At 36.0% G+C, this 25,475-nt stretch overlaps 1 protein-coding gene across 30 annotated transcripts in view; it reads left to right on the top strand.

The window, feature by feature from the left end:
* The window catches only part of LOC139131766 (trichohyalin-like), a 79,293-nt gene that overhangs the window by 7,145 nt on the left and 46,673 nt on the right, over positions 1 to 25,475 (top strand). For 21 of the 30 annotated variants that reach the window (XM_070698017.1, XM_070698018.1, XM_070698019.1 and 18 more), the window contains exons 2-3: positions 12,885 to 12,955; positions 13,579 to 13,648. In XM_070698017.1, coding sequence (XP_070554118.1) covers positions 13,638 to 13,648 — 11 coding nt within the window. In that variant the 5' untranslated portion in view covers positions 12,885 to 12,955; positions 13,579 to 13,637. Of the gene's footprint in view, positions 1 to 12,884; positions 12,956 to 13,578; positions 13,649 to 17,196; positions 17,287 to 25,475 lie in introns of those variants that run through there. The other 9 variants (XM_070698022.1, XM_070698027.1, XM_070698028.1 and 6 more) reach the window with 1 other exon arrangement.

Below are 25,475 nucleotides of genomic sequence, written 5' to 3'. Positions count from 1 at the left end.
CTAGATAAATAATTGTTGTTTTGTATGTGATTATGAGATACCACTGTTCAACAAATTGGAATGTTATGGCTTGTGAACAAACATAGTTTTATAGGTTGTCAAGCTTTCTTGTAGAGGTATGATGATTTTTTTTATAATTTGTTTTCTTTAACCCTGCGATTATTCTTGGACAGTGGTAGATTAGGGGCAGAAGTTGTACTAGTAAATGTAATCATGATTTTATCTTCGTTTCTGTGATAGAATTTTGAATAAAAGCCAAGCCACTTCACTGTGTGATCAGTTATCGTGGTACGGGATGCCTGCAAACAGCAGATGGTCCCACTCTGGTATTTCCAGGGATCAATTTCTGTAGTAGCCAAGTTTGTAAGGTCCGAGTAAACAAACCTTGACAAGGAGGTGGCCATTAAATGTTATCACAACAGCCATTTAACTGTTTTGTCCACAAGAGCCAGTTTGATATATTTATCAGTGGGCAATTATTTACCCAATAAGTAACCATGAATATATCACTCTAACATCCTTCATTATCTTGTGTCCTGAAGATGGTCATCTTCATTGATAATTATTAGAATAAACAGATTATGGTGTGCAATCTGGTTTTTTTATTGGCATTCTTTGATTAAAATGTTACAACACTCTATTGCCAGAGGTGTACCACTTCAAAGCCGCATTCCAGTCATACTTCTGCCGATTGTTTCCACAGATAAAGATTTCTGCAATAGGCTCTCTTCTGATTTCCACAAACACTTACGTTTTTAAGAGGCTTGTGCACTCTTTGATCAAAGACTGAGAGACCGTGGATACATTCCCTGGGTCTGCAAGCTGATGCAACCGAAGTTTGAATAAATGATTATATATACTGTTTGGCTAATCTGTTTTGATCTATCAATAACAAAGATTTGGACAAATCATTTCCGTTGAAATTTGCAACTACAAGCGAGTGAAAAGTAAAATTACTCCGTAAATTCTTCATTACTGATGATTGAAACAGATTTGGAATCTTATTTTTGGAAACAAGCTGCCATTATCTAGCAATATGACACAATGTGTTTTGCAGGATAATGAGCCACCTGTATAGTACAGTTTTCTGTTCAATGTGCCCACTACCAATTAATTATTCTACAATTTTACATTTGTTAAAATCAGTTTGCCAATTCTGAACATTATATATCTTTGAATGATTAACATATATTTTTGAAATTTTTTTCCAATTTCAATCAAAAGTGAGACTATTACATGTTAAAGGAATTCAACTCAGTGCAAATTTTTAATGAACTACTCAGTGCAGTGTATATTTTGTTGAGGTTTGTGACAGTAGATTAATTGGAACATAATCAGGAACGTTGATCTCGGTTCAGGAGCCAGTGTAATGATTTCCCAAAGATAACTGCCAGGGCTCTGGCAAACACATTTGATAATATTACAGACCTGGCCAAATGAAATCCAGGCCTCAGACATTCGTGGTACTGGCTGAGTTTCTGTTAATTCAATGTTCTTGTCTGGGCAGGTAGAACTGTTTTGTGGGGCCAAATACTTGATACAGAACAGGCAATGTAAATGACTGGCATACCAGAGGCATGACAACTACCACACCGTGCAAAGCAACAATTGTTTGCCCTCTGCATAACTCAAATAAAACTACACAGTTACCAAAACGGTAGACTTGTTGTTGTCGTAATGATCAGAACCATAAATGTTAATTGCATCTCAATGGAATTTTAAGTGGTTATTGGTGTAAATTATGATCTCACATTTTTGACCCCAATGCACACCAATATCCAACTCCCGGACACAGTCTTTGACAATACTATCTATGATTACCCAGTACAACCCTGTGATGGAAATGCCAGCTTATGTTTTGCAGCTGGTGGGAATGCGACGCCTAGTATGTGTAAACAACTGAAGTATTTATGTCTGTAGATGTGGCAAAATCCATGGAATTTACATATGTAAGATATTTGCATATCAGCAACATTATCATAATTATAATATATGAACAACTCGAACACAAAAAAACATCACAGCAAACCAATTTCACGTTGCGTTTAATATGTGATGTGAAATGTCCACCTGATTTCAAACGCTTTTCACCAGTCTCATCAATTTTCATAAACCTTGACTAATTTAATCTAATTAATTGTTCAAATACTTACTTAAAGTACAGATACTTGAATCGATGAGTATGTGCATTCAATCACACAATTCTGTTTTCTGATGTTTTTACTTCAGAGTTCTGTATCAATACCAAGTGGCTGTGTAAAGTGCAATCAGGCCATGTCCAGTCAATGACCTGCATTGACCAATAAATAATGAATGGCTTCACTGTGAGTTTGTACAGGAAACTTGCCAATGCAGCCATGATCACAGAATCACAATATCTGCACCATTCAAAGTTGAACTTCCTATAAATTACAGTCAGGTGGAATTTTGCATTATAAATCTGAAAAATTATTGACAGTATTATAAAAGTATACAAACAGTATTAATAACAGTGGCTGCAACTTTGAAGTTCCAAGCATGCAAAGACAGATATTTGTCCAGGGATTCTCCTGTACAGTTCTTATATTGTGATAGCCAGGGACCTGAGGAATGCAGATTTTGAAAACATTTAATTTAAGTCTGGCAATTCAGTGATAAGGCCAAAGAGAGAAAAGTTGTTTCTTATTCACATGTGCACCATTTTTGAAAGCTGTATCATGCCTTTTTTAGCTGTATTCATTTAAAAAATATAAATTTAAAAATTGCTAAGAGTTTGTCATACAATGTAAAAATGCCAATCTCCCCCAGAAGACAGGTATATGCTCTCTATACATTTCTGCATGAATTTGCAGTCGACAAATTGGTGCATTTCATAATTATACTGCTTTACTCTTATATTCCAATTCTATTGTTTTCATGTCAACAGTTGAATGTTGTGAGCTCACAAGAAAATAGAAATAAAAAATGTTTTCCTCACCATTTCACAAAGAGACTTAGGATAAGAAACAAAGCTGTAATTTTTGTCTGCCTAATATACTAGACTTTTTGAAACACAGTTGATCTTCAGTCAGTAATAGTCAATACAGACAGTGTTGACATGCTACTAAAATTATTCTGTTGCCATAACAGAATGCAGTGGCATCCGTTCATTATGGCTTTTATAATATTACCTTGCAGTATGAGGTGAGTTTATCATTGACACGGATATTGGAAAAATCTGTAAGACGCCACAAGTACTACAGGTTAAATTGCCATTTATTAAAACCGACTTGAGTAAAAATTATGCAAATACCTGTTATTTACTACTTTCATTGAGTACATATATGGTTTCAGTGTTTCACAGTATGTTAAGCATCTTTTTTGTGTGTTACTAATATATCTATCATTTTTTAATAATTTCAGCTGTTTTTTATGTAAAACTAAAGCCCTTTTTTACAGTAAAAAGCCACTTTGATCATGCATTTTGATCTAGACAAGATTTATTGTAACAACTGGAGTCAAGTATCTTATCCAGAAGTCAGTCAGTCCTTTATTCCCTATACAATCTGTAGTTTGACTGATTGTATAACCTTTTTATCACAATGGTTTGGCCCAAAACCATCGTTATCAATGGTGTCAGATTGTGGACCTGTTCACATAGAATTGGGGTGAAGAGGCTATGATGAACTTCAGGAAGTATGACATGCTCAATGACAATGGCTCTGAAACACAAGGGGTTACTTCAGTTTATGGATTTACCAAATGCCATTTGTCTATACAACCTTCTTTTGCATGAAGTGTTGCCATTAGGATGTTATAGCTAGAACACCACAGTCATTGAATTCACATAGGACAGCAAACATTGACTTTCACCAGTGCCTTTGAAGACAACAAAGGATTTAGCGGCTGTGGTCAGAAATCAATATCAGTAGAGACCCAAGTAACAACTTCTCAAAAGAACTCCTCAAATGGAAGTTAATGCTAAATTTCCAAAAATTGATTTTTTCCCCTGTCATTAGGGTTTGATTGCCACTTTAACTGTCTTTAACTGTGATCTCCTGACAATTAAATACTCACTGAGAGATTATGGTGTGGGACATTCCTGCACAATATTAGGACTACTTAAAACAAGCTTAACTCATTATTGGTCTATTTAAGAATTGAATTTACACAGAGAGTCAGATTTCATCTCAGCTAGTTCCTGTGAAAGTATTACTGTGTTGTGTTGGTTTCGGATGTTTACAACCAGTATATACTCTGAGACCTTTGGAGCCACAATTTGAACATTTAAACCTGAATGGTAGTTGCTTGCCTATCCCGGACCCTGGTGGTTGGACCTCAAACCCCTCTATCAACTCTATCAATAAAGTGCCCCATTTTGATCTGGAGTTTCACTATTAAGTTACACTTTTAGCTAATATTACACAATTAGAGGCTTGAGCATACAGTAGTTTGCTGTCGTACAGAACAGAACACCAGTTCTAAATGTGGTCATTCTACTAGGCTGTCAAAAGCCAGTTGAATGTTCTTGTTAATTTATTACACATAGCTTGTAACCTCATGTATTAGATCTATAAACAGGTGTTTGTTTCTCAGCCATTAGGCTGATCTTAGTCTTCATTCTGGTGAAATATACAATACCATGTCATAAAAGTGTTGACAGCTCACTGTCAGAGCAAAATTGTCTGGCAAAAATGAATTAATGAAATTTTAAGTCCTGTCAAGTAGAAGACTTCTAGTCAAGGTTAAAATACCTATAGTAATACATCCCACAGTGGTCTCAGAGTATTGTGTGCAATACCAGTGCTATTAAGTAAACAAATTTTATTTTCAAATGCTGTACATGTGTTGTACAGCAACCAATTTGTCTCTTAGCGAGATTTCAACAAAAATTCCTCTCCAATGAATGTTTGCTTGAAAATGTGCTTTAATAGACATACTTTGCCAAATAAAGTATTGTTTGATCTCAGAGACAAAGAAACCACATGACAACATTCAGCTTGTGGATTATTGTCTATTGCCTGTTACAACCTTTCATAATTGGCATAATTAAACTGCAACCAGTGACCTTGTATGAACTTGTGTATCAATTATCTTAATTAGATAAACTGTAACAAGGATCATTGAAGAACTTAATGTATTTCATAAGTGTCCCTTTTGAATTTAGATGTTATGTATAAATGTAAATAAAAGTGCTTTTCAAATTCAGTTGGTCTTGTATAAATCACATGTCACATATTGAGAAAGATGAAGTTGGTGGAGCACTTTGAAGTGTGCTGCAAAATGGAGATATTTTTCTTATAGACTTTATTTATGAAGAAAATGACATGAGCTGCAGTATCCAATAAGTCTAATTGTAACATAAATATTGGTGTCATAAATTTGATTCTCAACCTGCCATCACATATAATAGAGTGATTAAACTTTCAAAACTTTCCAGTATAGGCATATCAGTTTACTCAGTGGAGGAGCTGCCTGCCCAGTTTGGTGGATTCCTTATCAGTCTTCAGACAATAAAACAGAGTCTTGTTTAGGTAAATTCCAGGTCATATAGCAAAGTGTTCAGCCAAGTTGCTGGGTAATTACCTAATTTGGTGTGCCAGCTACTCATTCATCAGCTGTAAAACTTGTGACCTCACATGAACTTTTGTATCAATTATCTAAATTAGATGGACTGTACCATGCCTTGGTGAACTGATCAATGTACTTTGTAATTGCCTTGGTGAAGTATTACTTTTTGATTGTAAATGGAAGATGTTTTCAAATTCAATTGGTCATGTATTAAAAGAAAGGTTATGTCATTAATCAAAAGAGGGTAAAGTTGAAGCAATACTTTGAAAAAAACTGAAAATTATTATAAATTAGGATTTTTATTGTGAACTTTATTCAAATACACCAATGCAATATTCAACAAGTCTACTAGCATCATCTTTGTTGGTGAAATTAAATCTTCTATGTAGACTTTTAAATATTTACTGTTTGTTTTGATATTGCAATGCTAATCCTATTTGAATCCATTCATCATGTTCATAGTTGAAGATTGACCACTACAACCAGCATTGATTGTTGCAATACAATTCTGGCAGTAAACTGAAATAATCCATTCATATACCTCTGTGGTTTATTTCATTCTCAGTTATTGATTGGTCAAGAGTGTCAGATTCTGCGACCTCTTATTGTTCAAAAAGCACTCTTATTTCTCAAAATATTCAATATTTTTCTTTCTGCACAATTTCACATTTGAATAGCTTGACCGTACCTGACGGGGGGTGATGTTGCAAATTTGTCTTGACAGGTGTTTAAAAAAATTATTGTCAACATTTACTGCTTGAGAATGCTAATTTTTAATAATCAACATACATTTCTGTTGATTTTGACCACTGAAAAACTGGAAAGGATAAATGTTTGTGAGAGAATTCTTTGGGACTGCTCTTATAATATGAGAAATGTCACAGAAAATGAATTCAATCATGAAGGGACCTAACCCGATTCAGGGGCATTACGTTTAAGTTGTGAACACACACATGGTCAACATTTGCTGTTTCTCAATGTAAAAATGATTCTCCTCACACAGGGAAGGACATTTGATCAAGGCAAAGTAATTAAACCAAACAGTTGCTGTTAACATCTGCAATGCATGTTAGTCCCTATACACTATGTATACCCCAGACTATGTCTGGAAAACATATTGATCTGTGTGGTCTCTTTAACCTTGAAATGGGATTACAGTTTTCTGACAAACTTAAGTTTAATAATAAAAAAAGCACAGCATCTGTATGTAAACCAGTGATAGTATTTTACTGATCACGTATGAACTCTGTGATGCTCCGTCTTCATATCCTAGAAGTGATATTTGTATAAAGGAGCATGCAGATACTGATTTTAAAACAGTCAAACCAGTGAATAGGTCACACAAGGGACCAAGAAAAAGTGACCGCTTTGTGAGATGGCATTTCTAGGGAGGGTGGGTGTGGTGTTTAACTTTCAGTATAGCTGGTGTGCTGAGTGGTGAATTTCAAAAATGACGACAGTAAATAATAAAAGTCAGTGTCATACAAGATCAAGATACGTGAATTGAATTTGTTACACAATTGTGATACAGATATCAGTCAAAATAGAATATTTCTTGCTTGAAGTCAATTCAACCAGGGAAAACATTTTTGAACGGTCATTCAGAATCAGGTATACACAGCTTTTATACCAAAGTGGAGCAATTATACTACATGTATATGGCCTCTGAGAGTTGGCTGTTGTGTAAGGGCCTTTAATAAAATATGTAAAGTGTTGTGGGGTTGCAACAAGGCAAAGGGGTGACTGCTCTGTAGAAGAGTGACCACTGCAACAGGTTTGCCAAGACATATCAATACATATCAATAATTGAAAAAAACATTTTTAGAAACTATAAATGAACAATAACTTCTGAAAAATTAAGGAACTCTTCCGCTGTGTCATATGGACTAATTAGTAATTTTTGTGCATGGAAAGTTTGCTAGTTTTCTATCAATGCTATAATGGAAGTATATTCATTCTCCATCAAATGCTCAGGGACACCAGTTAGAGAATCCAAACTCTTGTACATTGAGGTCAGAGGTCACAGGTCATGTAAATGCCGTGTGGTTGTCAAGCCAATTATTAATATTAAAGTGCTAGATGGCTGAGAGATATTCTGTGAACTCTGGCTAAAAACATTGTCAGTTGATGTGTTGTGTGCTGCCTTGACTTGTTGTTTGTTGGACGTAAATCACTATATTTCCATTAGTCAATCCCTTTATTTCTTCAAAGCTTTCAACTGGTAGACAAATTTTTAACAGTCACTGCAGCCTATTTTCCATGCTTACTCAGTTTTGTCACTAAGTTATTGCTCTGAACACTGACACTAACTGTTGCTGTGGATGGTGCTAGGGTAGGGGTCCAGTAGTTTCATTCAAACCAGCGCCTCCTTCCCAATATATCCACACCAAATTCTTGCACCTATCAAGTGATGTAAATTTAACAGTGTTTGCAAGCAACATAGCTACAGGCAAGATACCATGCTGGCATACAAGCGAAACAGAACGCTTCACACCAGCCCTCTGGGCCAGTAAGGCTTTATTCACGGGTATATTTAACAAACTTGAAAAAGTGGGTATCTCTTCACATTCTCTATTCAGTCCCATGAAAGACTGCAATCAGTCACCAGTGTTTAGGTCGTATTCAATGCAGTGACTTCATCGGTGAAATACGTGTAAACATGTGAGATAGCTCAGAGAAATTTAAGCTCAGGTGGGTAAAAACATACAATACGTTGAGAAAGAAGGAATTAAAGTAGACTGAAAACAAAGTGCATGGTATGCATACAGCATGAAACCAAATACAGAACTTTCCTACAGACATCATCATACTTTGATCATGTGTCCTGAAATTAAATTATCGTATTCTCACATGTCAAGAATGGTCAATTTGATAATTTCTGAGATGAAAGATTTTGGAACGAGAGAACTCATTTGACTCTGGTATTTATGAGTTTCAGAAAGCCATTCATATATTTGCAGAGATGGTCATGTAAACAGAACAGCCTTCAGCCAACTATGAATAATAGCCTTTTCAGGCTTTGTAAACCACAATGCATTGAAGAAAACCCACTGAACTCTTGTTATTGCAAATATCTTTTATCAAATCTTGAAGATCATGATTTGAAGTTCAGTAATTCAACGTCAATTCAGTCCTGATTATTGGTAGGAAGGGTGTGCCCGTGAAAAAAGGTGTATATCCAACAAAACAAATCGCTTTCAATTGCTGAGCCTTTCTTTCTCACCAGTCAAGACTGAGCATTTTATAGTGCTCAAAGGGTCATGACCCCAATCTGTGACCTAAGTTAACATTTCAGATGCTTGCCATATTGAAGGTCACCGCAAATAGTACCGTTGCTCAGGTGCAAGTATCACCTAAGAAAATCGAGGTCAAAATGCCAAAACTGACATTGTGTCACCACTGCTACCAATGACAGCTTTATTAGCTTTCATTGCATAACTAAGGTTGACCGAGACACACAATGTCAGAATTTTTTACTTTGCTGCCGATTCATATGTTTTTACAAGCTGTGATTTGCGGTCAGAGGTCAGAAAGGGCCTGCAATCCACGCATTGGCATGATATATCACACTCAAGCTCCGCCAATAAACAAACACACAAATCATTACTGAACAACAAACCTGGAATGATCAGTCAAACAGAGTTCATGATTGGAATTGGTGTGTGTAGTGTGGGACTCCAAATATTTGTGTACAAATTGCATCATGTATTTACTTACGCTTGAGGAATGCAACAGGTGGTTCAGAAATGAATATGCAGATCAGCAAGACACATGCTAGTTCATTATATGAGTAAATTCTCTTTTTGTTGTGGGTGATTTCAGCAATTCGTGTAGCTGCAATTCAATATCTTCATTAGACCAGAGTTTTTATTTTTGGTCATACTGTCTTATTTTGATTTTGCAATGACTCTGAAAACGTACCACTTGGAAAAAGTGTTGTCCTTCCAAACGCTATTAAGGAAGTCACGGCTCAACCATACAGTTCATAATAACAATCAATACAGTATATGAATTTGTATTGGAAGAAAGGACACATCTTTCAGAATTGTTTTACATTGTAAGTTTAAAAAAGTTCGAAAACATCACTTTCACTGCTCTTTTGACCAGAATATTCAGATTAAACTGTATGGCAGGCTTCTTCAAAAATCAATGAGATGCAGTAGGATTAAGTGGAAGCAAACAAGCTTAGAGATGAACAATGGATTTGACTGGATCAGTTTCACCATCTTTTTGTGGAGTAATTACGTAGAGATATTTAATACTTGTAAACTAGGATGAAGGATCCTGCTCATTCAAGTAGCATTACAGCAAATTCCCCTTGGTATTTTAAGATGTATGATTTTGAAATTGAAACTTAGTTTCTCTGCGGCCCATCTATAATTGCATCATTCAATGTCAACAGTGTGTTCATGCAGTCACTGAAGAAAGTTGAATGACAAATTTATCTAGAGATCATACCGGTTTCATTGGTATTTTGTTGTTCTGCACTTTCAAAACCTGAGAAGATTTCTGTTGCAGAAAGGTTTATCAGTAACCATACAAAAGGAAAGCCTTGATCTTTGTTTGGTGTAATTATTGGCCATTAACTCTTTTTGTTTCTGGCATTTATTCCATTGTACTGAGACTGCAGTAACCATTAAGTATTTTACATGGAGGTGATGCATTGCAGACATTTTTGTTCTGTCAAAATTGCAGTTTTCCCTCTGTGTTTGGGATTACAAGGTGATCAATACCACTGTTGTGGGAGAAATCCTCTTTTGCAAAGGGATTTGTCGGCATTTTCGTCAATGCTGTGGTCTATCTGAATTGTTGGATTCTGTTAATGTGTAACCACTGTGTTAAATCCATCGGTATGCAGGAATAGATGCAGGGATAATGACATTATAGACTGCTCACTAAGCATGCATAGTTCTGATCACAGTCATGCATGCATTTGTTTCTGAACTCTGTAATTGTTCAGTGTCATTAACAGGGTATTGATCAAGTTATCGATAGATTGTATTGAAGTGGAACCCCTCTTCCTGATGTCTACTGGTATAATGGCTGCAGGGAGGGGCTCTTGATCAGTGTCACTGTACACAGGGGATTGGGGTAGATGCATAGCTTGCACAAAAAAACTGCAGGTGCAAATAGAATGGCACTCATACTGAGTTTGATTTATGTCCTGCCAACATGAAAGTGGCAGCTTTTGTAGGTGTTGTGTAACTGTCTGCCGTAGCTATTACAAGAACAACAAAAATATTTCAAGTGCCATATGTGCACACACCTATGGACAACCCAGAAAATTTCTTATCAAACAAGAAAATAAAAGACTAATTTGTGTCTTGGCAAAAAGAATTTTCCAATTGTTGAAGTTATAATCAGGATCCTTATCGAAGTCAAACTGAAGACTGAATAACTTCCCTGCTTTGTGATTTAACTCTGATTTGACTGCTGGCCAATAATTCTTATCTTTGCCTGTCAGGGTAGAAAAGTGTATCCTATAACTATTTGATAAACAGCTCTGACAGGCTCTGCACTGTGAAATCTGCAAATGACAAAGACATAATGTCAATCGCCTCCAGTTTGAGTCGGTCTGTTTTGCAGGAGCTTGCTAAACACTTTCATGGTTGTGTTGTATTTGTACTTCTGTTGTTAGATTCATTTCTGCTCTGCTGGTTGCCTTTTACTGGGTTTACAAGAATTTGTGAAATATTAAAGAGCTGTTCAGAAATTGCGCCTGAAGTTTGAGTGTACAGTTGTTTCTGTGTAAATTTGGTCACTTTTTCAAATACCATGTGCATTTTTAATAGCTGTTCATTATCTTGTAATTCAACACATTTATTTTTACGATAGAAAAGCAATAATCATGAATGATTGCATCATGCAAGATATAAATTCTGTGAGCAGTGCATGTGCACTGCATGCAGATAAGCACTAGCATGCTCTCTCACAGAAATAGATTTGGGGTTTTTGAAGTCTGTTACATAATGGCGGATTATGGTCTATAAAAATGCCACCAATAGACCATGTTCCGAACCGCGCGAGACATTCCGAGATATCGCGAGAATATGTGGTTCGCAGTGGACGTGTTCTCGCAACACAGGACAAACTGCGTAAAACAGGACAAGTCGCTAATTACGTTAAACACTGCATAAAATATATGAAGTTGCAATCTTTGCTAAGTTCTGCACTTTTTCTAGTTCCATACAAAGTTTGACTTGTATTACAAAGCTGAAAACCTGTTTCTACGGGCATGTATTAAAGTCTCGCGAGGTCTCGCAATCAGCGGAACATCGTCTATTGGAAACTGAGAAAAGAAGATGGTTGGAATAATAAAAACCAAAACACGACAAGACAGGGCAGGACCAAAAATTCACAACCATTTAATGCATAAACTGATACAAACAATGTGTCGAATCAATGTTAAATGTCTCAAACATTACACTTGCCTGTGACTCAGGAAAATTGTTTGTCTTGGTGTAGGGCAGACTCAAAGAAATTTAAAGAAATTCCTCAATTGACTAAAAAATTTCAGAGTTGTTAATGTTAAAGGATACACTGCAGCATGAGATCGAGACAATTATTCATAAGGATCGGTTCCTGTCAAACAGTCCCATATAACCTGTATTGTAAAATTCATCAACATGTATTTTGCAAATATGGTGATAGTGAGTTGAAACGAAATGTGATAAGTATTTATGGGGAACTTTATAGCCTGTTATGGTGCCATAAAGTACAACCCCAGTGACCCTAATGTGAAATCTAATCAGTACTAACATGACCCATGAAACCCAGCCAGCAGACAGCTGTTGTGGTCATTTAGTCCATTTAATGCCTTATTCCCCTCTCTGTAAGCCACTATGAACCACACTCTAGACTTCGTTGCTCTTTAAAGTACAAATTACCAGTGTTTGGAGTTTTATGAAGCCCTGTAAAACTCTATTATCCCTTTTTTCTTCATTCGTTGCGTAATTATGTTTTCATCTGGCAGGACCTCTGTCTGCTCTCAGCTCTGTGTGCGTTTAGTTTGTGATCACATTCTGAAAATTAGAATAACTCAAGAATAGGAATATAAATGTTTGATCTAAAATGATGTCAGAGTAGTAGGTAATTTCAGGAATGAGGAATGTTCTAAATTGTTGATCAAAAGAATTAAATAGAGAAACTGTGATGGTTATAAGCAAAGTCCCACAAGAAAACAATGAGTGAAGTTCAAAATACAATTAGACCTGTAGAGGGCGCTGTTTAAAAAACCAGTGAATTCCACTCAAAAACAAATTGCAAATACACTGACTAATATAAGAACATTGCAAACATGCCTCATAAATTGAAAACAGACATGATAACTAATCAGCTTCATTTTCCTTCCACAGGCTGTAAGTGGAAAAAACTTCCCTTATGAGGATTTCAGGAAAGCTTTGGAAGATGGAGTTCTTCTATGTCAGTAAGTATGGTATTCATTGGACTTGTGATAAACCTTGTTGATGGAATCAGTGTGTTGGATCATATTGGTGACAATACTAAATTCAAAACCACTGACTTCATTGACATGCATTGATATAATCAGTTCGCTATGAATTCCAGTTCCCATGTCCTGTTCAATCATTGATAGTATTAAAAGTATCATCAAGCAAAGCCTGTATTGAAATCTCTTCCCAGGTAATATTCACTGAAATCACGTAGAACTAAAAGTCAGAGAAATCATTTTGTTTATTTTGAAATAAGTGACTGTCATTTGAATCAATTTTGATTTAAATTGCCTGGATCATATTTTAGGTTTATGAAATTGTAATATATGTATACCATTAGATTTACAATTTTTGTGAACTGGGTAAAATTACAGGAATTCGATACTAAACATAGACAAAGCAATAAGGCCTTATCAAACGTTTGATAAATTTAAAAATGTATGGATTACTTCTGCCTATATCATAGTATTGATAAGCACTTCCATGTAGGTTTCAACAGGAAACCATTGCATATGGAGATATGCATAATTTACTTTTTATGCTTTGAGATGATGATGCATTAATCTGATTGATGAACCCATCTTTGATCTTTTAACAGGTTAATGTCAAAGATTAAACCAGGATCTATAAGAAAGATTAATCAACTTCCTACGACCTATGCTGGACTGGTAAGTATATTTATGTCTATTTTAAGGTAGAATGCGCCTTGGGGACAGATATTTGGACTCTAAAACTTTTATTCAAATGGCCTACCATTTGTGGTGGCTCATTTTGAAGCTTATTGAAGCTTATTGAATAAATAAAGATTTCACCAGCTTTATTTGTGAAACTTGGGAATTTTATCCTCCCATAGAGATAAGACAGAGATGACGGCCATTTTGAATTTCAAATCATTGGTAAATATTGGGTAATTTGCTTCTGTAGTGCCCAGAGTTAGTTTCTCCAAAGGCTTTATTACAATGAAATCCAAATCAGAACACACACATGCACTGATGGTGTCAACATCATTATGAATGCCATATGGCATGCGAAATACAATACTAGAAAACCATCAGGTAATGTGTGATATGCTGATGTAAAGTAAACCTGATGGACCCACAGGCAGGAGTATCTGTCAACTACAGTCTGAAATAATCTTGGAAAGACAACGCTTCAAGTGATCAATATAACTGTTAGTTAGACCAGAAATATCCTTCTCAGTCAAAATATCATAGACTGATTTAGCTTCAACCTGAATGAATTTGTTACTAGCATTGCTGAAGTATTGTTAGACAGTTTCATCTTTTTAAAAAATTGAAACTTCGATTAGTTCTGGGTCATGGGGTAATTGTCAATAATAGAAATTTTCTTGCCAAACTACTTTACCTCCTGCTGTATTTCCAACCAGAAGCATTTTACTGTTTCGATATCATGTAGAGTTCTTCATTGTGATCATTACCCAGTAAAGTGCACCTTTCCATGTCTATATTATATTAAAAATAAATTTCTAAGAATGGAGAGCTTGCCGTTTCCATATCATTGACCCATCTATGAAAAATTTAGACAACTGTGTGATTATACTAGTACACAGCATCTATAAATCAAAGATCTCAAGATTATCACAGGATATACAGTGGGAATCTATCATTGACACCATAGCAAAGTCTAAGGCACAATATCAGTAGAAGCCGACGAAAGCCCTGATTTTGTAAAGGTGCCTCTGAGAGGCAGTGTTGTAACTTGTAGCACTGAAAAAAAAATGGATGGTTTGATTTTGCCTCAAATTTATGTTATTTTATGTGTTGAAAGTGATCAGTGGGCAAAGGGGTTTTCTGAAATACTTGGCGGTATGTGATTTTAGGCATTGATTTTGTGATTCAGTTCTTGGCCTACGTTTTCAAATCCTTTGATGTCAATTAAGGTCATCTCATCTTTCATGGTTTGTTCATAGCTGATTGTTGCCTGTTGGGAATGCCTTTTGTATGTTTATTTTGGTTGTAATTAATTTACAGTCAGTTTCTATTATTCCTGACTTGTGTACATTTATCATTTCTTGCATTATGGGTCAGAAACACTTAAATTATGCAAGCTGCTGTAAGTCAATAAGATCGTAAAATTTGAAACTGAGATACCCTCCTCCCCTTCATGCCTTTGTAATGGAATTGTCCTTTGTTTGCTTGAACAGTTGAGTCTATGTTCAATGACAAATGGGATGGGAACTAAGAGCTTAGGCCCCATCAACTGATGTGCATATTTCTCTGTTTCCAAAAGTGATTTTGATCACCCAAAACACAGAAAACTAGGAACAGTCATTACATTTAGTGACTATGTTAGCTTATTTTTGTTTTGGTATAAATAACAATGTCAAACATTAGAATACCATGTACATTAGTAACATAAGTGTTACACATATACTAGTACTTCAATGTAGGCGCCACAAGCATTCCTCGTGTTTAAATCATTATTTTAATATTTTTTACCTCCTTGAATAACTAATTTTTTTTTCACTTCAGATAGTTCACTGATTAATTCAAATGTTTAGTTCTCAGTGCAAATATTAATTTGCAAGTAAATAGTAATGAATTAATTTCTCAAAGATGACCAAATATTTTATTGGAATTTTTTTTTACTTTATTGAAAAAGTTAATTTATAATTTAATTTATAATTCAAATGGATCACCAAAGTACATACCAAAGACTCATTGCATATTGACTGAATTCACAATAAAAACCAAACTGATATCATGTGAAATAATACCAGCACTCTCCATCAATCGTAGGAATTTAATACTGGTAATGTCAATAGAAATATCATGAATACTCAATTGAACCGCCATACACCAGAGATTTCCTGCTTTTAATTTCACAACACTCAATTTTAACTTCCTATACAACTGATGGCCATCATGATTAATAGGTTTCACTTCACCAAATATACAGGCTGATAACGCTTTTATAATTGCTAATTTGGCGTGCCTGTGAAATTCATGACTTGAAATTTAGTTGCAACGTCACAGATATATAAATGTTTAATTTTAATGACTGTGGCACAGATGTACCGGTGTGTACCATAGCAACAGGAGTATTTCTAGTTCCATCATTTTCTATGGAAGCTGCATGCAACATGTTAACTTTTTGTAAGATAATGCGATGGTGTTGATATCTGTAGTCACAAATGAAGAATGAAAAATTAAACCCTTTAATCATAGATTATAATAAGATTATTTTATCTTCCAAGTTGATAGAAATATGAAGCTATGTACAGCACTGGGAGAACCAACCAAATATCTGACTTTGTGTACAGACTTAGTACAGTATATCAAATCATATTCATTTTGAATGGTGTGATTTAAAGAATGTACTCTTTGCTCTTTTCAATCTATGTGACAAACAAATCAGGATATCTCTAATATTAATCTTTCTTGGTTTGATTTATAATCAATCCTTTTCAGTGAATGCATGTTCTTCCATTGATCATTGTTTTCTCTTTACATTATCTACTCATTTGACATTTTTCTGATCTTTAAAATTATAAAGGAGCCCTACCAAAGAATCTCTAGGCGTCAATGTCATTATTAAAATTAGGACAAGAGAAAGCCGTACAATCATGCTTGTCAGGGTCACAGATTTACCCATGCAGGATATTAGAGTAATTCCATATTAGAGATATAAAAGATTGCTGAAAAGATGTGTGATAAAACATAAGGTTTGGATAGGTTAGGATTGCTGTGAAAATGTCATTTCAATCAGCATGAGGTTTAAGTAACATTATTTGTACCTTGATGACAAAGACAATGATTATTTTGGCCATGAAGCCATATTGCCGCTGATGTTTTGGAACAGAGGTAATGAAGTGATCAGACAGCTGCCCAAGCCTGCCAGTTTGATACTCACTATCTGCTTCTCTGATGTAAACACTATATGTCAACATGTTAAATATATGCTAATGACGCTATCAAGGGAAGAATGCCAGGTATGCAGTCACAGTCCAAAAAGAAAAGGGGTGGGTCACTGAGTGGCAAGGAAAATCTGAACTCAGTATTTTGCCTGAAATTTGTGGTAACGAACAAAATAATGTATTAAAATTCATAGAAACTACACCCAACAAAGTCATGTCATTGACTGCAGGAAGTTATTGATTATTCTAAATGAGTGTCCCTTCAGTGTACCCTCCACATCCCTGTAGTAAACTGAAAATGGAATCTGCTGATGTAATGATTTTTATAGATATGCAAATGAGCAGTTGAGTGTAACCACTACTGGTAGTGTGTTTCACCGTAGACTTCCTTATTGACTTCTGCGTACGGTCTAACTGCTGGCTTTTCAGGTAAGCAGAAATATCCTTTGCCTCCTAGGTGTAAATCTGAATCTCAGAAGATGTTATTGTCAGTCTTGCAAGTGGTTTTGAGAGTGGAAATTGTGACACCACAGATGTAACGACTCTAGGGTTTCCCAAAACTGTAATGTCAGTTAGGGCTTGCTGCTGGAGCCATTCCCGGGCCATAGGAGTGTATTGGGGTATAAGCTACATTGTGGTTTGTGCCTGATTTACATGACAGAGGTGGGGAAGCTGGCCTCAGAGTGTCATGGAAGTGGGGTGGGCTAGGCTTTGTCAAACTCTCAAACACTGTATCGTGTATTGTTTCAGTGTTTTTAACCCCAGTGTGAGTTTAATTTCAATCGCAGACGTCAGAAGCCCAGTCTCCATATTGACTCTATCTGTTGTGGCATGTTTATACCTCTGCTCAGTGAGATGGTTGCATATTTGGTCTATACACACACTCGCCAACACACCTTAGTTTTGGCTGACAACACATGAGGGGCTTTTAGAAGTACACACTAATACTGGGTGGGTATCCAGATTGTGTAATCGGTTTAGTCACAGCGGTTTGATCACCAGCTACCCTTGATGACATTCCGATCATTGTCAACTACGCTGTCAAGACATCTTCAGCTCAGCATGCAACTGTGTGTTTGGTTTTCAAACCACGCACAGAACCGTTTTTTTTAAACATTTGATGGGTGAACTGCTAGTCCATGTAAATAGGTCAGAATTCTCTGACGACAGTGGTCATATTGTTCTGTTAATATATAGTAAATTGGGTCATGATAGAGGACTCTGAATCCTTTTGTAATTCAGGGGGTTTTTTTGCGAGCAGCAGATACACATATACCCTACATCACAAAAAGAATCCCCTCTGGGAATATTTGAGGAAAAGAAGGGCAACAGTCAAGAACGATTATGTAATATTGCAACCTGCATTAAAAATGCATGTTAGGTGCAGACCACTGGAAGTCAGATTGTGATCAGCTAAATGTTTTCTGTATTTGATGATAGTCCGATAAAACAACATCATGTGTCTAGCATAACATTTGTTTTGGTAAGTAATGGCACTGTCTGCCCAACAAAAGTCTGTTGTTTAAACCATCCCTTGCAAATTTCAAACCATGCCATGGCCCAATGTCACTTATCACTTGTTAGTGTTATGATAAATTTTATTTGGAAATAGACAGAAATGATTCTGTTTTTTTTTTTCAGCTGGATTGTATAATGTAGTCACAAGTTTAGCAACATTTGTGGTGCACAACATTTTAACTTTCTAAGATTGAAATGGGCGAGGGAATTATTGTTGCACGTTATATTTTTTAATAACATCTTTAAGATTTCTTGGAGTTACTCCTACTTTCTATTCACAAGCCGATTCATCAAAAATCATCATGGATACACAAGAGATAAAAGATGGAGAATTTTGAAATTGTTTGCTCTGCATATTTTTCAACCACAAACTATGGTGTGGTGTTTGCCTGTCATATTTGTCAGTCTACTCATAGCTACATATTTGGATTGTAGAAACATGTTTGATACACTTCTAGCACCTTTAAATCATTAAATCTCTCTCCTGGAAGTTATTACAAGTAATGGTTTAATTCCGTTGATGTAAACGCTAGTGGCATCAGATTTCTTTGTCTCTGTGACAGTTATTCCCATGGTAACAGTTAACAGAAATATTCTGAAACTTAAGTATGAAATAAAAATCAACTTCAAATATCTCCAGATGGTAATGATAGCCATGTGTTCAAGGTTTACACACCCTTATGCACACAATGGAAGGGCAAGTGACATCTGTCTTGTTTCTGTTCAATGTTATGATTAGAGGAAAAGATAGTGTAATGTGTATCTTTCCCATAACCATCCTTGAAGTCTGTGTATGCATATCATGATAAACATTGGTATGATATTAATAATTTCATGATGGACAGATGAGGAAAAGTGATGTCTGTATGTCTGTCTTCTGCTCAATGTTATGATTAGGAAAGCTGATAGTATATTACATGTCTTTCCCATAACCATCACTGAAGTCTGTATATCATAAACATTGGTGTTATACTAATAATTTTTTGCATCCAGCCTTGACAGGGAAAGTGCCTGGATTCCAAATACACCACCAATAAAAAGAGAATTTCCCCAGAGAGCATTCTTCCAATGTTGGGCATTCCGGCCTCCCTTCTTTCATATTCCATGGAATGTTTCCAAGTCTAGCTTTGAGAATGGGAAAACAATCTGTCCAACAAAGCACTTTTGGGGTTTATGGACAGGGAAAGTCTTTGTGGATCAAAATGAAAGAACAATAGGAAGATAAAATCCAGTCAGAAAGAGGATCAAGTCACTGTTGCTGGGACAGCTCAACTTTGTTCAGAACTACAAGAGCAAGTTTGGTTAGTTGGTCAACTTTTTTCAGTAGCTCCAGTGAAGCGTGAAGACATATAATCCTGTTTTTTGACAAATAGTAGAAAGATCTGAGGACTGATTTGTTGATACATGTGGTCACTTCTGTAAATAATAACCCTCCAGGGTTTTAAACATCTCCTCTGGGTTTTACTTTCTATAGTTTCGGACAACGACACCGTGTTCAGTTGCAGTTTGCAGTTGTCGTTCACACGGTACCCAATTCCAAGTCCAAACGCTCGAGTCTTTGGATAAGTAGACCGTTAATTTTTATGACAATCGGTTTTACATTTGAAGTGAAAGACTTATTTGGATAACAATCGGCAGCGGTTAAGACCCCTGATTTTGTAAATCAAATACCAACGTATCAGACCCTTCCTCAAATCACGGCTACTTAATAAATGATTGAATTGTAACAGTCGTACCTGTCTAGAGCCAGAGATACCTTTGTGACAAACATTTAACCCATTGAGATCATCTACCAAATACACTTAGCTAATGACATGTAATATGCCGGAATATACCTCATAAACTGAACATCACATAATACCAATGTCAAATAAACCTTGATAAGTTAAATGTACATGTCCACAGGGAAATGATATACTTAGCATACAATATACTGTTCAATAAGACCCTGTATCCCTTAAACCTAGTGTTCCTTACCATGTATGTCAATCGTATTACCTGAATTCCCCATCAATATCCCGTGATAAATGTCTTATTGAGATGTACTTGTCATTCCAGACACACCTTAAACCAGACATGCCGTAAAAATTCCGTAACTTGAAGCCATATCCAAATCGGTCACCTCATATAGATATTTTGGACTTTGTATATATATCAAAGAAATGTTTGCAGCTTTAGACTTTGAAACAATTCTGTGATAATTTTGTATAATTAATTATGTACATTATCCATGCTATGGTAAAAGTTCTACAAAAACGGAATGGTTGTAACCTGATTTCCTCACATCTCACTTCACAATGAGTCCACAGGATGATCATGGGCCAGAAAATACGTATGAGATTTACACTTCAAGAATCTGTCCAAGAGGCATATTCCTGCTTTTAACCCTTTCACAACCATAGTTTGGCCCAAATCCTTTGCTATCAATAGTGAATGTGGACTCTTTTTACAGGCAATTGGGGTGAACAGGTTAATTGATGAAAACTCCATGCCTATTTTATATCAGCTGTTTGAATTTAACCCTTTGAGTGCTGTAAATTTTCCCACCAAAATTTCAGTGCAACATTTTACCAATTTTTAAGAATTTTTTTGTAATTTTTTTGATAAATTGTGATCAAATGGACATCACATTTCATTTGCTGCAGTTCTTTATCAAAATTTTGGCAAAATTCTGAAAAAAATGTGACTTGTGGATATTCTTTAAAGGCGACAAAAATTTGCTTTGGCGCTCAAAGGGCTTTATAGGCTAACTAGACTGTTTTTTTAGGAATTTTGTTTTTTGCCCATATCACACCGGTCACCAAAACCCAAGTTGTTATTCTACCCATTAAGGTATGTAGATGAGATAGTGTACCACAGTGCCTACATCGCATTGGTCAAAGTGTAGGTGACAAAACAGAAGTAAAACCAAGAAAAAATACCAGAAATATCTGAAGCTAATCCAAAGAAACAATCTTATCTGTATTTTGAATGAAATGTCATCAAGAGTGACTAAATGTTTGATTGTAAACTTTAATAGTGTGAAAATTAAAACTTCAAAAAACGCATAGTTATTTTTGTCCTTGTAAATATTTTAAAACGAGTTATCTTAAGAAACTCTTCATTTCAATGCCATTAATTAATTAATTAAGGAAAAGGTCATTGATTTTCAGTGCAGAGTTCAAAATCAAGGTAAATTCCTTGAAATAACTTAGTATTTCAAAGTACATGTATATTAAAGCTCAACTTTCCATTGAATCTTTTCAACCATTATTTCTATTTTTTTTTTCCTTGGAAATTTTCTTAGTACTTAGTTTGTGCATTGGCCCCTCTAATGGTAGATTTCCTTCTCAGATGAAAAGTGTTGCGGACTTAACCCTTAAAGTGCCGCGTCGGTTTATAAACCGACACGGCATTCTCGCTCTCAGCGCCACGTCGGTATATAAATCGACAGTGGTTGCATTCTATGCTTATGCCTAACTTAGCTATGCATTGCCGAACTCAGCCAGAAGGAGGGTATTCCTGACCCTTTGAACCCAGTTTAGTACCATATAAGGACTAAAATAATGACATCATGCAGCCTAACAATCGAAAATTCCAGTAATTTATGCAAACTTTCTTCAAAAGAGGTCAGCGGTTTTCATGAATATTTAATCAGGTCTGCAGTTGCACCCGTACGCGGATACGGCCACAGTGCATTGAACGAAACACGTACGTACGTTTTGAAAGCTTTACCATGTCGTAGACACGGAAGACAACTATATTTTGCCAAGCTACTGCCCTCTGGATGATAGAAATGATAGATTTTACAGTTTTTTGAGAATATTTACGGAAAAATGACGCGATTTGGTGACCAAATCGATCGCGATAGAGAACTTCGAACGTATCGGCGGCCAAGATGGCGGCACTGTGATGCCTAACTCTCGACATGGAACCCGAGGTTAAGGTTTTCGAAGTCCAAAACATGCAAGATTGAGAAATTTGTAAGGATTTGGTTAAATTGAAGTGTATTTTGTGAATTTTCAAGCGTTTGACTGCCAAAAAGCCTCTTTAAACTGTTGATATTTGACCTCCGGCCGTCCTGAAGCAAGACGGCCATGACAGTCGACCCGGTTTGTAAATGAAATGTAGTTGTTCCGAACTGTTGACATTGCGAGACATTTCCTACGTGTTACGCATTTTTTTAACTGAAATAAACCGGACATGAAACTTTTTTCTCGATACTTAGTGGTTTCTTTCCATTTCGTGCCGGATTTTGTGGCATGCTTGTCAAAAAACGTGATCAAACTTGGCGAACGGATTGACTAGTATGTATGGTAGTACGAGTCCTTGACTCAATAAGCCACAGATAGTAACACACGCGTACGTGAATTAAACTAATGTAAGTTGGGTCAAACACCAAAATTAATCGATAAAAAGGTTAGTGAAATGTGTTTTTGTCTTCAACTCTCATTATAATTATACCGGCGGTTCAAACTATACAGAGTCAGTTAAATATGCCCTATAGTTGTGTGCATGTGTTGCACAATAGTTACCCCTCCATGTACAATATGGAACCTTGTTGTCTCTGTGTATGCAAATTAATTGTTTGTGTTTACAGGCAAACAAGACTATAATTGATTTCTTCTAACTTTGAAGACAGATTTTAAATAACACTAACAAGAAATCGTATGATAGATAGTAAACTGATGACAAAGTGGATATGTACACTGAATTTTTCTCTGGAAAATCATTTCCACTAGAAGAAATAAAAATATATAAACAAGCAAACAAATACAAACAAACAAACAAACAAATACAATAGACAAGTAAACGACAATGCTTGGGCAATGCAATCATGCCGATGCTCCATACACAGTAGTTGTCAATCTACATTTAGTGTACTGCATGTAAAATATATTTGTATTTTTGTAGAGATGCATTTGCACAGGAAGCATTTGTATTATTTTGAAAGACACTAATTGTTTGTTTGTTTTTGTTTATTATTTACGTATGATGTTACATGATGCTGAAATCGTGTACCTGAATTCGTGTCTTTCCATAACATGAAAATTTTATTTAAGTTTGAAGGCCGATGATGAATTTTTTACATTTTTAGAAACTTTTTATCATTTTCAGTGAATTTTGAACAAAAAACGAGCATTTTAGCCCAATTTTACACCTTCAGTGTGTAAATTGAAACTTTTCATTGTCATAGAGAGCTTCTTCATATCATGAGCTTTGGAAATAATAATGGATTTGTTAGGGTTTCTCGTCACAGAAAATAAACTGCACTAGTCTGAAAAAAGCGTAACATGTTGAGAAGTTGGGTTCAAAAAGTCCTTGGCCTGGCAGTTGCATTGCATAGAAAGTCTATGGCACTTTAAGGGTTAAAAACAGAGTTTGAGAATTAAGATGCCGTGTGTGCTATATAGAATTATGTAGAATTTAATTGTAATGCACCGGTATGTAATTTTGAGGAATTATCATGACCAAATCTCTCAACTCTCATAGTTTCTCCTATGGTAGCTCATGTACATGCCTCCTGCCAGCCAGAGTTCATAACCCTTCTACCTGCAAGGATAGTGGTTCAACCTATTGACAAGGCCATAGGGTTATACATCTTTTCAACCACTGGCTTCTGCACTGCAACAGCTGGAGGTAATAGCTGGTGTAGCATTGTGGGGTGGAAATAAAACTCCACTTGTGAGATAGATTTGCAAAGTTTGGCCCTTTCACCACAATGGTTTCACCCAAACCCATTGTTATGAATAGTGAGTATGGATCTGTTTGCAAGGAATTGGGAAGAACAGGCTGAGCTCAACCCTTTGACTAACACACTTTGGTACAGTCCTGTTGCTTTTAAAGATGGGTGGATGTATACACAGAGAAAAGGAGGGTGAAACAGTAAAGAATTCACTTTTTCTCACATCGCAATGTACTGCTTGGACGAAGCAGTATCTTTGAAACACTTGAGATTTCCAAGTGACTTCATACTGTCCAAGGTTACTTCAAGCATCACTCATTGATTTGTTAGCCGTTTACACACAAGTATCGTTTAACTGGTTGTTAAAATATTATGTGGTCCATTTGACACTCATAATGCCCAGAAATGGTCCCACTATGGAATCATAAAATTTTCCAAAGCATCGTTGCTGCGAAGGATACCAGGACAGCTTTCTCCGACACCCACCGTTAGAGTTTCTCTGGGCAGAACAATTTCTTTTTAGTTGAATGGTTATTAGAATGGAGTCTATGTGCGGAAGCTTGACTTCATGGACATGATAATTTTAATCTGTGTTGAATTCACATGGAATTAATGTTAGCTGAGTGACCAGGGTCAGTTTTGTTGAAACTTCAACAGTTCATACTGTTCATTACATAATGTTGTCCTCGGGGCCTTTGACCTTTCAGCTTGCCAATCGGGAAAATTCTACCGGCCAAACATTACATTAGACTTGTTGTTGTAATCTCTTATGCTATTAATGTCAGTTTCTAAAATTGGACTGAGTGCGTTAACATCATAGATCATGCAGTAGGTTCTTGGTATTGTCATCACTTGGTAGATACCAGCATTTCAGAGATGCTTTCACAGTTCATGATACCGAGATACACTGTCCAGTATCAGTGTTCCCAACAGCCTGGCTGTCATATTTTAATCATATCAGTTGCTTTCGCGTTCATATTTCACAAAGCTGAGACAGGCTATCTGGCGTGTCTTTAATCATCTGCCATATTTTGCTCCGTAAGTGATGCCGACAGTTGGTGCATTGCACCGATGTTTGCAATAGCTGAATTCCGCCACACACATGAAATGTACTGGCCAGATGTCAAGCAGCCGGTCTATCATGTGAATTATGTGGGTGTAGATTTGTTGCTGTTTTTCTCTCCTCTGCTTCATGTACTTCATGCAGACAAGTCAATAAACATGTCTGTGGTGATGACCCAAATTTTCAACACATTTGGGATTGGTTACGATGTAATTACATGTGTACCTGTAGTAAACTACATGTATGAGGTCTCAGATCTCACTTATCCAGCCGCAAGAGCCAACCAAGTTCATCTGTCATTATCAGGTCAAGTTGGTTAAATCTACATAATTTGCCATATTTTAACAGACTAGACCAATTGAAGACCCTGAA

This window comes from Ptychodera flava, chromosome 4 (assembly GCF_041260155.1).
Source record: "Ptychodera flava strain L36383 chromosome 4, AS_Pfla_20210202, whole genome shotgun sequence".
Lineage (NCBI taxonomy): Eukaryota > Metazoa > Hemichordata > Enteropneusta > Ptychoderidae > Ptychodera > Ptychodera flava.
Note: the sequence above shows the minus strand (reverse complement) of the source record. Positions and strands in the feature narration are given on the sequence as shown.